Source organism: Pogona vitticeps, chromosome 6 (genome assembly GCF_051106095.1).
Source record: "Pogona vitticeps strain Pit_001003342236 chromosome 6, PviZW2.1, whole genome shotgun sequence".
In the NCBI taxonomy this organism is placed as follows: domain Eukaryota; kingdom Metazoa; phylum Chordata; class Lepidosauria; order Squamata; family Agamidae; genus Pogona; species Pogona vitticeps.
In genome coordinates, this window is record NC_135788.1 from 15446172 (window position 1) to 15460748 (window position 14577).

At 39.2% G+C, this 14577-nt stretch overlaps 1 protein-coding gene across 1 annotated transcript in view; it reads left to right on the forward strand.

The window, feature by feature from the left end:
* Positions 1-534: 534 nt before the first annotated feature.
* The window catches only part of ITGB1 (integrin subunit beta 1), a 53609-nt gene continuing 39566 nt past the window's right edge, over positions 535-14577 (forward strand). The window contains exons 1-3 of the mRNA XM_078378548.1: positions 535-841; positions 12946-13015; positions 14289-14374. Coding sequence (XP_078234674.1) covers positions 833-841; positions 12946-13015; positions 14289-14374 — 165 coding nt within the window. The 5' untranslated portion in view covers positions 535-832. The remainder of the gene's footprint in view (positions 842-12945; positions 13016-14288; positions 14375-14577) is intronic.

Here is a 14577-nt window from a genome sequence, read left to right on the forward strand (position 1 = left end):
AGCAATAAGTTGCACTTCAATGGGCCCACTGAAGCTGTGAGGCTTTGATGGGTCAATTCCTCCATCGGTCCCATTGATTCAAATAAGCCTACTCCGACAGCAACTTACTATACTAAAGAAAGTCACCACCGGAGTAGGCCCATTTGAATCAGTGGAGCCTACAAAGTTGATTCACGAAATCCTCACAGTTTCAGTGGTCAGTCTAGAGTGATTTACTACGCTAAGCAACAGGATTTCAGCCTGGAAAGCGATGCTGACGAGGCGCGGCTTGACGAAAGGGAGGCTGAGGAGAATGAGACGGGCCTCCCCAATTTGGGAAGGAATGTGGGTTTGGGAGGCCTTGTTTCCCTAAAGCTGAGACTGAGTCAAAAGACCACTTTCTTGGAGCGCTTATCGTTTAGTTTCCCCCCCCCCCATCTCTCAAAAGGGCGGGGAGGGAAAACCCCGCTTTGCTCAGACGCCAGACGAGCCCCAAGGCCCAACGCCGCGCTCTCCCAACGCTCCGCCCCGAAGCTGACGGCAGCTGCCAGGAATGCGCTTCCGGAGACGCTGAGGGAGAGGCGGCGCGGCTCTGAGGAGAGGGCCCGGCCTTCCCCGCCATACGGTGGAAGGAGCGGCTGGCGGCGGCGGCCGAGCTGAGGAAGGAATCACTCTCCCACCAACACCGAGGCCGAGCCGGGGCTTCTCAGGGACCGGCAACCCGGGAGAGGCGGCGCGGCTCTGAGGAGAACGAGGGAAAGGGAACAAGCGGGCTTCCCGCTCACAAAGTCTCCTCACAGCTCCGGACGGCGGGCTTGCCGGAGGGAGGACCCTCCTTAGAAGAGCCGCCGCCATGGCCCAGGTACTGTGTGTGTGTGTGTGTGTGTGACCGAAAAAGAGCAAGCCTGGCAAAAGGGACAAGGGGGCCGCGTTCTCTTTGGGTTGTGTACGTGTTTTGTGCGGCTCAGCGTCTCCTCACCGGTCTCCCCCTCCCCCCACTTTTTGTCTCAGCCCTTTCCTCCTTTTTTGGTGCGGAATTGGCGTGAAGGGGCCGGTGGGGTAGTCTCGAGATTCAGGGAAAGGACCCTTGCCCTCTTTCCCCCTCCCTCCCCAAATCCCTGCTGTGTGGGGGGCGGAAGGGCCCGTTGTGTGTCCTTTTTCAGAAGTCCAGCGAGGCTAAAGGCGTGGCTTTTTGCAAGGGTGTAGTGCTCGGTCCCCGTGGGGGTTATTAAAATCACTTGAGTTAGAAGTTAAAAAAAAACCCGCCACACACACACACACACACGAAACCTCTGGACTTCTCCTTTCCTCCCTTAAATTGTTAGCATTTCGGTTATTCATTTTACAGGGTTAGTCCTGCAGCAAACAGCCATAAAAGTGTTGCCGCAACGAGCAAGGTCCGTGCTGAGGCAGAGGGTCTTGAGGACTAGAGTTTACAAAACGTTAGGCGACCGTAAAAAAAACAAACTAGCACAATACCGCAAGGGCTATGTGGTTGTGTGTGAGAGAGTGTTATTAGTCATTATAGGAGGTGTTCTTTCTTCCCTTCTCTCCCCACCCCCGTGTTTAACGGTAGTTTCTTTGTAAGTGGAGGGAATTAACTGCCCTGAATCAGAGAGAGATGGAGAAGGAACTGGAAATGTCATAACCCTACATTAGATGTGAACTGGCTGAAGTGTGAGCTCTATCTGTCTGTCTTGCAAGTTTCTGTCTCTTTTTCTTCATGGAGCCTTCATCCAGATGGAAAGACAACTTCCACTGATTGCAGTTGAAAAGCACTGCTGTTAAATTGATTTTCAGTGCTAAGAAAAAAAAATGTGGGAGGGCTGCAAGCTGCAGGTGAGGGTTATTGAATGTCTCATTTACTGCATGAATCAGACAGTTCAGTTGCCCAATAAAATTTTTGCTTAGAAGTGCCCTGAAGCCATGACCTTACTCACATTTATCAGGAAGCAAGCGCTGTTAGTCACAGCTGAACTTACTCTTGAGTCAACCTCCATAGATGAGGCAGGGCATTTGCGTAGAACTGTAGTCTAGCAGTTGGAAACTGCTCCTATTAATTTATTTTCCTGACGTTTAATTCCAAATAAGCATGTTTAGCCTTGTAGGTCAATCCTGTGGTTACTCACCTATAAGCAGGCATTTCTGGGCTCAGTACTTTATTTCCAAGTAGGCTTGCATGCAACTATTCCCTCAGGATGTTATGCATTCCATTTCCTGGAGAAATGATACTGGATTTCATTCTCACAATATCTTTTGAGGTAACACTTTCTCATTTATTCTTACTATAATACACATTTTAAAATCTGGTGTGATTAATTGCAGCTTGCACGAGTATGCCCATGTCTTTTAACATGCCTTTATAGGGACTTTCTGTTGTTATCGTACCATTTCTTCTCTACACCTGCCTACATTTCATTTTCACTATTATAATTTTTTGGGGTGTGGTTTCCTTCCTCAGTAAGGATTTCAGAATGGTGTTAGCCACACCACTCCCCCATGCAGTAGGTATCACTTGGGATGGAGTTTGGTGGCTGAACAAGATTTTCCTCCACCCATGGTTGTCTTTTTAGCTGCTGGAACGCATTATTGATGTTCCTTTTGAACTACTATGGAAAAGTAGTTCCTATAATCAGAGGTACCACTTAATGCACACATGTGGAAGTGTACAGTCCATGCTATAATAAAGTAAGTTCAAGTGCCAGGAGACTGCTGTTTCATTTTAACTAAAGACCTTAGAATCTGAGACTGTTCTCAGGGTAAACATTTATTCATTCTAAACACATATACCTCACCACCAAAGTTCCCTCTAATTTTCAGCCTTGCTACATGGAAGCATCACCCCGTGTGTACACACATGTGCAGGGGGTTCCAACTGGAACTAATGAGCGGCAACACTGGCTGCTGGTGCACAGCCCCAATGGAGCGGTGTGCACATGCATGCAGCTTAGCAGGAATATAGCTCACCACAATGGCTTACAGTTATTAAAAATTAATCATAATAGCATAGAAAAAAAGACTGTGGGGTTTTTTTATATAAAGGGTAAAAATCAGCATGCATACAGTTGGATTATTATTGCTGGAAGCTACTGCAGTGTCAGGGTGCTTACCTTGGGGATTTTTGCCACTATAGGCAGGTTATAAACTTCTTTAAGGCACCAATATTGTGGCCTTTGAAATCGTGTGTCAGACCTTGGATGTTTTGGACCTTTTGTGAAGTTGAAGAGGGCCTTGAAGACATCAACCCCTACTGTAGAAAACATCACACACCTTGTTTCACTGACATTAGAAATCTGATGTCAGAAGAACTAAAAAAATAAGAGTTCCAATGGTGTTTCAGGAGGCTGCTTGGGAGGATTGTGATCCTCCGGATGCAGAGCCTTGCCATTGCTATGCCCTCAAACTAGCAGCAAGTCTACTGTATTCCTGGAGCATAACTATTTCTCCTTTGAGTCAGTGGAAGGAAACATGAAAGAGTAATTAAAAACAGCCTTAGAAAACCCAAGCAAGCTGTGTAAAACATTTCCTCTTTTTTCTTGTTTTTTGGCTTGGAAGGGCATAGGGTGAGATGGATCTACACTTTCTCTTCTCCTCAGAAGAGCACAATATATAACATCTGTGCTTTTCTGTGTCTGTTTTTTTCTAGATTTTAGCGAGATCTTTCCTTGAAGTCTTCTTATCTGGATCCTGTACAGACAAAAAAAAAAAAAGTTGGGAATGTTCAGGCGTAAGACAAACCATGGTTTAGAATTTGAAAAAAAAATAGAAAGATGTGATCCTTGGGTTCATTTATGTTCTCCTGTCTATTGTGCAGTGGTTATAATGTGCTATTGGTTTAATCACAAACCATAACTTGAAACTTTGTACAAAACTAAGAATGAAATGCGAACACAATCCATCCTTTGCTGTTGTTTAGGATTACAAACCTGAAATGAGTCTTATTTTATGGGCAAACTCTGCTTTGCACAAATCATATTACTGTATGATGGATTTCAATGGAACAGGAAGTTCAGGATTGCCACCTTATGAAGATAAGTTTACTGGTTACCATGGACACAAAAGAGGACAATGATACACAGAGGCTGAAGCTTGTTCTTGTAACATTAAATCACAGTTTAGTTGTATCTGCCTCTTTTATTGTCTTTGAGAACATTTGGAATATGGATTATATACTTTTTAAAATTGTTTAGGTGTTGTTAGTTATTAAATTATTAACTCTTAAAATCATGCTACTTAAGTAGTATGAGGTGTGTGGCACCATAAGGCGGGATTCTGTCATCTTTTGGAGCTGGTGGGCATATTGGAGTTTTGGGAAGGTATCATAGACATTATTCTAAAACATCTGTTATGGGGTGGCTCGTGCACAAAATGGCAGCTGCAGTAGATACGTGGAGATATAAAACACCTGTTTTTCAGAAAGACTGTAATTTGCCCCAGAGTGTATGAGACAGAGGTAGAGTTTGAGCTCCAAGATATAACCCATTCCTTTGACTCTATCTTTTCCTCTGTAATGATTGCCAGTATTCCTGAAAGGCAAGCCAATTTTTCCCACACATAAAATAAATATATTTCCTGAAGTAGGAAAATCAGAGCAGATCCTACACTACAAACATACCAGAATCTCTGTCTTGCTTTACATCCATATATACCCACTCTGTCGTAGCCATAACACTCCCTACCCCATTTCATTCACAACTGTACATCTAATTTATTCATTATTTCATTCATTATGTAAATACATATCCCTCTTTTTCCACCCAGATCTCACACCGGCATCCAAATTTAAAAATAAAAAATGGGACAGTACAAGGGAACTTAGTGGCTTTCATACGGGGGACCCCTATTCTAATGTTTAATTTACTAGAATTTTGGCTTCATCTCTTCACCTGTGAGCAGTGTGTGCTATGAAATCATAAAAAGTCTTCAGTCAGCAGCAGTCTGCTATTGCTAATGACATCATTTCTGTTACCAACGTCCTTTTGGTAATTTATTATTGTAGAAATTGTGGTGCTGGCATGAAGGAAAATGAAGAAGAGTTGTTATTGATTCGGATCACGTGAGTGATTGAGAATGTCCTCTAGAAAAGTCACATTGTCTAATCTGCCTGTATCTACTGAATTTTTGAAAAAAATCAGTTAATAATTGAAGGACTGCATACAGTCTAATCTTAAAACTCAGTTAACATTACCAAGTTAGTATATATTGTACAAGATGTCTCCGCCTTTTTAAACCTATACCCTTTTTAATAAAGAAAAAAATACAGTGTCCCCTTTCAATCCTGACTATTGTAATAATGTTATTTGGAATTTGAGATAGCATGACTATAAACAAATCAAATAATTTGTAAATGTAGAAAAAATGGATAGTCATTTTTTTTTGCATTTTTGCAATACAATAGCTAAAAGGATGACTGTAGGTGCACTGTTGTGTTCAGGATGAGGTAATAAGCTGTTTGCAAAGAAACCACTTAATGTTTCAAGCCATTTTCTAAATGAAATGCTATATTGAGTATTCTTTTTCAGTATACACATGCCTTCCTTGAAATCGTGATAATTTCTTTTACATGGAGGAAGGCAATCATCAGGATTTCAGGGAAGGCATTTACTTGGAGAAAGGGAATCTCTCAATAGCTTAGATTCCCAGTTATAGAAGAATGGTTTATGGTTGATTTGCACTTTCCCATCATACTTGTACAGTGTTCTTGTTGCTGTGAGTTGAAAAATGGAGATGAAAAATAAAGTGTTTTCCTTCTCATCAAATGTTTACCAAGAGGGTTAGCAAGCTGTAAGCTTAAATGAAGGACAATTCTGTTATTAGGATAGTTTCAGGAATTTTGCCAGTGACTTCACTAGTGTCCAGTTTTAAAATTAGTCATTGCAGATGAAGGATCATGGCTGAGAGAATCTGGTTTGCTTGAGACCATCTTCTGAGTTGCAAGCTAAATCAGAATTTGAATCGGGACTTCTTTGCTCCTATGTTATATGTGATGTGACACAATATGTAAATCATAATTTTGGCACCTTTTGTTCTTGATGTAAAATCAGTCATAAACTGCACAAGAAAAGAGTTAATGGAAGGGGACATTTAGTGGTCAGAGATTTTAATATAATATGTGAATTGCCATGTCCCAGTTGCTAAGTTGAGATGCTGTTTTTGACTGTTTGCTGCTGAAGTGATCCAGAAGGAGAATGGTCTATAGTGACAGTAAAGCAAGTAGATTCAGAGATACTTTATCTTGAACCTCCTACAAGACAGGGACTTCCTAGCTAGCACAGAGATCATGCTCTAAGCAGCCATCCAAATGATGATAAAACACATTCATTCTGTTTTTGGAGAGCCAGTGTGGTATAGCAGTTAGATTGATGGACTAGGACTCAGGATACCTGGATCAATATCCCTGCTTATCTTTGAAAACTCACAAGAAAGGTGGTGGTACACTTTAAGTATTTCACATGTCTTTGAAACTTCAGTAAGGTCATCATGAAAACTTTTCAAAGCAAGTAGATTCAAAGGCACCTTCCCTAGCAACACAGTGAACTTCTTAGCATCGACATCAAGTTCTAAGTAACCACCCAAAGGATGATTAAACAGATGATTCATTCTAATGTAATAAAAAAGTATTCCAAGGAAATGATTAAGCACTGTTTTCTAAGATAGCAAATAATGTGTCAAAGTAAAATAGCAAGCCTGATCCCATATATTATAAACCAATATTTCAGAAGTATGCATCAGTCTTAAAATGCTTTATCATAGAGGAATACCTTCCCAAGTTCTGGACAATATTCTGACATAGTAGTACAAAGTATACTGCTTGAAGTGCTATGAGTGTTCTTTTCAGGCCATAATTGTAGCATCCTTAATTATTATGTGAAACTGATTGTAAACCATCTTATTAATAATGCCTCTTTCTTTGCTCACAAATTTAGTAGAGTATTCCGATTATGGTATATTTGTGTTATAGATCCTCTTTCCTCGGGAAAATATATATATATATTTGCGCAAAGCAAGGGCTACACATTTGAGAGCTGGCATTGCTGCTTTGCTGTTCAGCCTTACAGCATCCTCAAACATTTGTAATGACCAGATTTTCTTTACCAGGGAGCATCTGTTGACTTCCTTGGGTGAGGCCATTTAAAAGCCAGAGAGCTAAAGGAAGCAACAGACTTCCTTTTTCTGAAGAAAGAGAAATTAACACAATGCACATTTGGAAATGCTTCCTTTTTATAATATTTTGAATATATTAAATATACTTCTGTTTGGATAGCAACCTCACCTTATAAAAACTCAAACCATATATTATTTTCATTGGGCTCTTTCAGCCCTGCTAGTTTGTGCTGGCAGTGGTTGATAGGACACCTAATAATTACCTGCCATCATATGACCAAAATTTTATATGTTTTGTGATGAATTTTGCCAATCATGGGAATAACCAAATGTTTACAGGCTTTAATTTGTATGAATAAAGAACGTCATGTGTATTCAGTGTTTTTCTGAAAACTAAACTTTTCTCTTGCTCTGAATGATACTTTGATTTAAAAATAAGCATTTGTTAAGGCTAAGTTATTTATATTTTAAAAACTGTCCTGAATTCATTAATCTTTTATATTTAAACAAAATTGTATTTATGTATGTAAGCAAGAGCTTTAAAATTACACACAGGTACATATTTTATTCTAGAATTATCTGTAGAAGGAAAGCTTCTGTGGCATGTAGTTTTCTTGAAACATATGCTTTCTATTAGAAATTGCAATAAAAATCTTACAATAAGGAAATTAATAGTAGTGGAGATAAGAATCCTTAACTGTAAGAATGATCTAAAGTAATGAGAATAGGTTAGCAGTGTTATGAAATTAGCATTTACAGTAATATGGGACGTTTTCATTTGTAGAAGTTGAATTAATATTTCTAATGGATTTGGAAATATATTAGTAGGTTCATATGACTTTAATAGACAGATACCTAATTACTGAGCATTTGAATATGTGAACTGACTGACTTAGGTTGTGTGGGTTGTTGTAAAGCATAATAGGTAACTTCCAGATGTTGTAAAGGTAAAGGTAAAGGTTCCCCTTGACAATTTTTGTCCAGTCGTGTCTGACTGTAGGGGGCGGCGCTCATCCCGCTCTTCAAGCCATAGAGCCAGCGTTTGTCCGAAGACAATCTTTCCGTGGTCACATGGCCAGTGTGATTTAGACACGGAACACTGTTTACCTTCCCACCAAGGTGGTCCCTATTTATCTACTCGCATTTGCATGCTTTCGAACCGCTACGTTGGCGGGAGCTGGGACAAGCGACGGGTGCTCATTCCGTTGCGTGGATTCGATCTTACGACTGCCGGATCTTCTGACTCTGCAGCACAGGCTTCTGCGGTTTAGCCCACAGCGCCACCACATCCCTCCAGATGTTGAGGGCCACGAATATCCATCTCTCAATCTTGGAGACCTGCTTCAGTCATTGCCCTCACCCCAATAATGTTTTGCTTTAGAAAATGGAGGCATTTTACTATACCTTGTGCTCTCTAGTGACAATGCTTTTTAAAAGCTTTCTTTAAAATTGTTGGCGTTGAGGTGTCCAGTGGTGCTGGAGGGGGGGCCAGACATAGCAAATGTGCTTTCATATTGCTTACACAGGAGTACTTTTTGAGCACAACATTGGGGGACACTATGGACACATTTGGGCTGCGCAATAAACCATACTTTGTTCATTTCTGGTATGAAAGTTCACTTTCTGTTGGATTCTTCACACATCCAAGTTACTGCTTGATACTGTAGCCAGGTGTGGACCATGCATGGATGAGGTGACATCAGATAAGAGAACAAATTAGTGGGTCATGGATTTGAGCAAAGCGTTTTGGGAATCTAGGAAAATGAGTAATTCACATGTCTAGTTGGTTTTGTCGCTGTTACTAAATGCAAGAATGTTGTAGTGTAAGTCTTGCATGCATGGCTGTTACCAAGAAATCTGGTGGCATCTCACCATTTGGTGATAGCCACCAGCAGGCAGCTATATTTGCTGTATCTGTCTTCCAAGGTCTGTGCCAAAATCATGGATCATCAGATGGTGTATAGTTCAGACGTAGTCAATTCACGCTCTGGATGTTTTGGACTCTGTTTCTCATAATCGCATTGGATGTGCTGGCTGGGGCTCAAAGGTGCTGTAGTCCAAAACATATAGAGGGCAACAGATCACCTGCTGCTAAAATAGGTATCTGTTGATAATGTTTTTATGATAGCAGGGATTTTTAGGGTGGGAACTGTTCATGTTCATGTGAAGTGACATACAGTATTCCAAAAACACAACATCCTGAAAAACCCAACAGTTCCAATAGTGACTGAATAATCTGCTATTTGGAAAGTAGTTTACATTTGAATGATGTGCATGTGTCTAATTCTGTAGTGGCTTCATTTGTTGAAACTGCATTATATACATTATGTTGTTATAATATGATATCTGTGTGTGATGCAGGATTTGTGACCTTCCTATTGATAGCTATAGAATAGTGGTAATGGTTGTAACCAAAGGCCACTTCAAGAATTCAGTGTAGAGAATAGATTCAAGCCATGGATTTCTTGATAGATTGCTTAGCACGTTCACTGTTAATCGTTCTGCTTTTAGTCAGAAGTGCTTCTGTAGATTTTTGTCATTGTCAGTTTATTTCCATGCGCTCTTTCTTCATAAACAGTGCTGAACACTTAACAATATTATATGTGTACACAAAAATGTAAAATAACGCAAGGTGATTCACTCACAATACCCTGGCCAATCAGAGAAAACTAGACTTGAGAATCCCTTCTCGGACAAGGATAGTAAGATATCATGCAAGGTAGCTGGGTTCTGTCTGGCAATTCTCAAGTTTCAGAAATTTCCCCATACTTGACTGGTATTGTTATGTAGGGTTTTGAATCACTTGTATACAGTGGTGCCTCAACATATGAAAGTCCTGACATACGACCATTTCGAGTTACGACCAGCTCCGGCCGCAAAATTTTGCTTCAACTTGTGGCCAGAGCTTTGAGTTACATCCAGAAAAAGGCAGGGAATTCAAATTGCTAACTGGTGGTGGTGAAGAAGCTGCTTCTTTGTACAGTAGCTATTTCACCCCAGCAGTTAGAATCCTTAACTGTCAGAAGGCATGAGAGTAGGTTAGCAGAGTTATGAAATTACCATTGTTTGGTGATTTTTTTTTCCTTTGGCCGGAACGGATTAATTGTATTTCAGTGCATTCCTATGGGAAATGGTGCTTCGACCTACGACCATTTTGAGTTATGACCAGAGGTCCGGAACCAATTAAGTTCGTAAGTCGAGGCACCACTGTACTTGATTGTTGTATACTTGTTTTATACTTGTTTGTTTGCTTTATGTCTAAGTTTGATGTTTTACATATTCCAGAGATTGTGTGGATCTGGGTTGTCCACTTCCCTGTATGATGAGTCTGAGGACTGTAGGTAAAGAACTGTTTGATTATGAGGTAGCTGGAGATCATCACCCCACTGATCAAAGAAAAAAATAGACTTGAGTTTCTTGATACAGACTCCAAGATCACTTATCAAATAGCCAAATTTTGTATGGCGATATTTCATGCCTTGGAAATTCCATGTTAACTAGATAATAGATTTTAAATTGTATTTTAAATGCCAAATGTTTCTATAAGGTATTTGGAATTGTGGAAACTGTAAAGTCTATGTTTTTCCCCTATATGATTGGTCTAAGGACTGCAACAATAAACTGTACTGTACACACTCATAATGACAAGACAACATGATTTAATTGTGCCATTTCAAAAAATAACATTGACCTGAATCCTGTTGGCTCTCATGTAAGGTTAGCATAACTTAACTGTGTTTGACTGTATCTAATTGATGAGATTCTAGGGTGTGTCTTGATGCATGGCCAGACACTTTGTTAAAATGTTACAGCACATTACACAAACTTTAATGAGCATTAGTAAAAATCTGACCAGTATAATGAATTAATACATAATTAATGATAATAAATAGTAGAAATGCAAAACCATAATCCAAACGGCAATAAAAATAATACATTATGATTTGTAGTCCCTCAGCAATAGCCCCTAGATTTTGAAATCTCTATCTACCTTCAGCCATAGGAGTAAATTTTTCAAGAATAGTTATTCAGAATTCTAGACCTGATACTGCTGGGTTTTAATAAACAAAGATTAGCGGAAGTAGTATTTTTTTGTGTGAAACATCTAAATTACAATGTAATGATTTCTGAATTAAAAGTATGTACATATAAGACAGAGCAATTTGGCAAGAATGATGAAATGAACTTTGTATATTTTTGCTAGACATGTTGTTACCTGTTCATTTCAATTGTATATGACTGTAATATTGTCTTTTATGCAGAACATTTTTCAGTATATCAAGTTTGTTTTGGGTTTATCTTCACATTGACATACATGCTCTATCTTAGCATCTCTTCCATTTTGGGGTTAAGAGCAATTTAATGTCAGGAATGTGCAAAGCACTTCACAGTATTACAGGAAGATGTAGCAAAGAGGCAAGGGGGAAAATCAACTTTGGGAGTTAGAGTTTCAGGACATTTTAAGATGACCTGAGTAGTTTCAAAAGACTTTACTAAATGGACTGTAGGAAGTGATTACGGCTGGTTCACGTACATGTATATGTTGGTCTTGATTATTCAACACTTGCAGACTAAAATGTATAAATGAACTCGGTTGAAGAACATAATACAGTATTGAAAGGCAGTAACTGTAATGCTTATTCACACAGGCAAGTCAGTATGCGAGTATGATTAATATAGTGCGTAAACAGAAGTTTCTTTTATAAGCCATGGTAACAAAATCTTTGTTGGAATACCCAGCTTACCGTTATCTTTATTTTCCCCTCTAAGTCCCATTTCATTTCACTACATAATTTCATCAGTGGAATTAAACAAAGGAGAATTATCTATTGAAATGATTGTAACATGTAGATCTCTTCTGGATAGGAAAAAGACAATTTAGAGCTGTGACTGTTATAGCTGTGCTAGAAATTCCAAATGTCAGATTCAAGTATGAATATCCCAGTATGAGACAGGTTGATTATCTTGTGTGTTTTGGTTCATTCACACACATTTCAAAAGTTTGAAAATGAAAAAATATTCATAGAAGTGGCACTGAGATTTTGTAGTAGCAGTTCAGAGGAAACATCATATGCCTTTTCTCCATGTTTCTGTCTCACCTGAAGGGGAGGAAGAGGTGGGCATATACTTCGCATAGAGAGAAGGGTGTTTTTCCAATGCGTTGACAGACCATATGCAATATATGTGTTCATCCCTATGTATTTTAAGTGTGGGAGGAAGTCAGATGAAGCACTCGTGCCTGACTCCCTACCTAATTGTATGGGCATCCAAACACTGAATGTCTTAATACAAATGCAGGAATAGGTGGAAATCTTTTCTTAGCAATGGGAAAGACCTGCCACAGATAATAGATAGGTATTTTTAATGAGTTTCTGCCCAACAATATACATTCCTATTAACTTATAATCAAAGTATATAAACATTTCTGTGGTAGGATATAATAAAAAAACATACCACACTTAGACTTCCTTGTATGTTTTCTAATATTATGGGATACACTTCATGATTGTTTTTCACAGTTCTACAGATGAGATAAAACTCAAGAGATTATACAGTACAAGTATGCAATTAACATTATAAGAAGTAATATTGTTTGGGTGTTGTGTCAGTCCATGGCTCTTATGCCTATTTCTAGTGTATAGATAATTATTTTACTTTTACAAGAATGTGAGGAAACACAAATTACTTTTCTGATGATTTGCTAATGTAGTATTCATTCAGCTTGTGCAGAAACATTTTTACATGCAATAGCTAGAGGTTTATATTCACAATACTTTCTTAACCATTTGAGAATCTGTACTTATTTCTGGCATGACTAGGGAGGAAAAGAATACAATCAATTGTTTGCATTTTATCTTGCAGATACATTTCAAGTTTCTCATCTGTGTTGGTTTATTAAACTGCCTCATGGTGTGTGGATTTGCCCAACAAGGTAAATAAAATAGTTTAAAAATAAGTTTAAAAGTACAGCTTTATAATATTTCTGTAGTGCAAAGGAAATGGTGGAAAAGAAATTGAACCAAATCTTCAGACCAGTACTCAACTTTACAAAAGCATAGGCCATTTTTAGGAATCAAAGCCACTACTTGAAATGGTGCTTGAGTTCCAGTTAGGACAGCGGTAGGCATCATATGAAGCCTTGGTGCCCTCCCCAGAATTCTACCAGCTTCTCCTACAAACATCTGTTACTGCAAAACATGTTTGTTTCTAAACCAGAGGTAGATTTTTATTTTTAAAATTGGAAGTGATATTGTGATCAGTTCTGTTGTCACATGGAGGGGCCTGCTGGCACCCCTGGAAGTTCCTGAAGCAGCAAGAATGCCTTCTGGAGCTTTCATAGAGGGCATCATCATTTGAAATTCTGAGTGTCACATTTTCAAAGAAAAAAGTGCAGTGAAAAAGACAGAGGTGTGATGCTTCATGTAACTTCTTTCTATGCAGTTTCACTCTTTTATGGTTGAAAAATCACACCTGCAGCTGTTACGCTGCATATACTCTTAAGAGAAGGTTGAAAAAAGTTTTGGGTGCATGCAGTTAAATAAATGGTAGGTGCAAGCAGTCATGCATGACTGTTATCAAGTGGACAAGCCCCAGGATCAAGTCCTACTGCACAGGATGCACAGTGAGCTGCAGCTCCACTCTTAACGTGAAACTGGAAATAGCTGGAAACCCTCAAAGCAACATATTTTGGGACAAAGGATGTTCCAAGCAAAAACCAGATATGTGGTGGATTGTCTTCCTTGGAAGAAAAATGTTTTCCAGCTTTGTCAGTTCTGCTTCCCCACCATTAAAACAAACAAACTTTTAAGACAAACTTTTAAGAAAGGAAGGAATCCTGGGCTTACAAAAGAAAAATGAGAATTATGTGTGGCTTGTGAGCCACATGTTGCCAGCTCTTGATTTACAGAAAGCTCTTACATGGAAGTACCAACCTTCTCCCACATGTGAAGCAACTTGAATTCCTAGACTAATTGTGAGGCAGAGCAGGCAAATTTCAGCATTGATGCAGGAAATCTGCACAGATGCTAGCTTACCCTGTAGGCCTTAGGCATCTGTGGGATTCATTGTTAAGCAACTCTAATAATCACATACTAATTCTTGATTCCGTGATCTAAGTTGGCTTGTAAGACATTTATTTATAACTTCAAAACAGCAAATCATTACTGCAATGTCTGAAATATTAACCTGTTCATGTTTTCTTATAGGTGGGAGCACTTGTATAACAGCTAATGCAAAATCATGTGCTGAATGTATACAAGCTGGACCAAATTGTGGATGGTGTAAAAATATAGTACGTATTCCTTGTTCGTTTATTTTTTGATGCGCCTCTATTTGTAGTTGGTCTAACATGATTGATTGCCATACAGTAGCCCAACTAACAATGGAATAGCACAGATATAGACAGTGTGTGTGTGTGTGTGTGTGTGTATGTAAATATTAGAAAATTTTCTACCCCACCTCTCTGCTTCTGACTCTATCCAGTCGCCTCTTTAT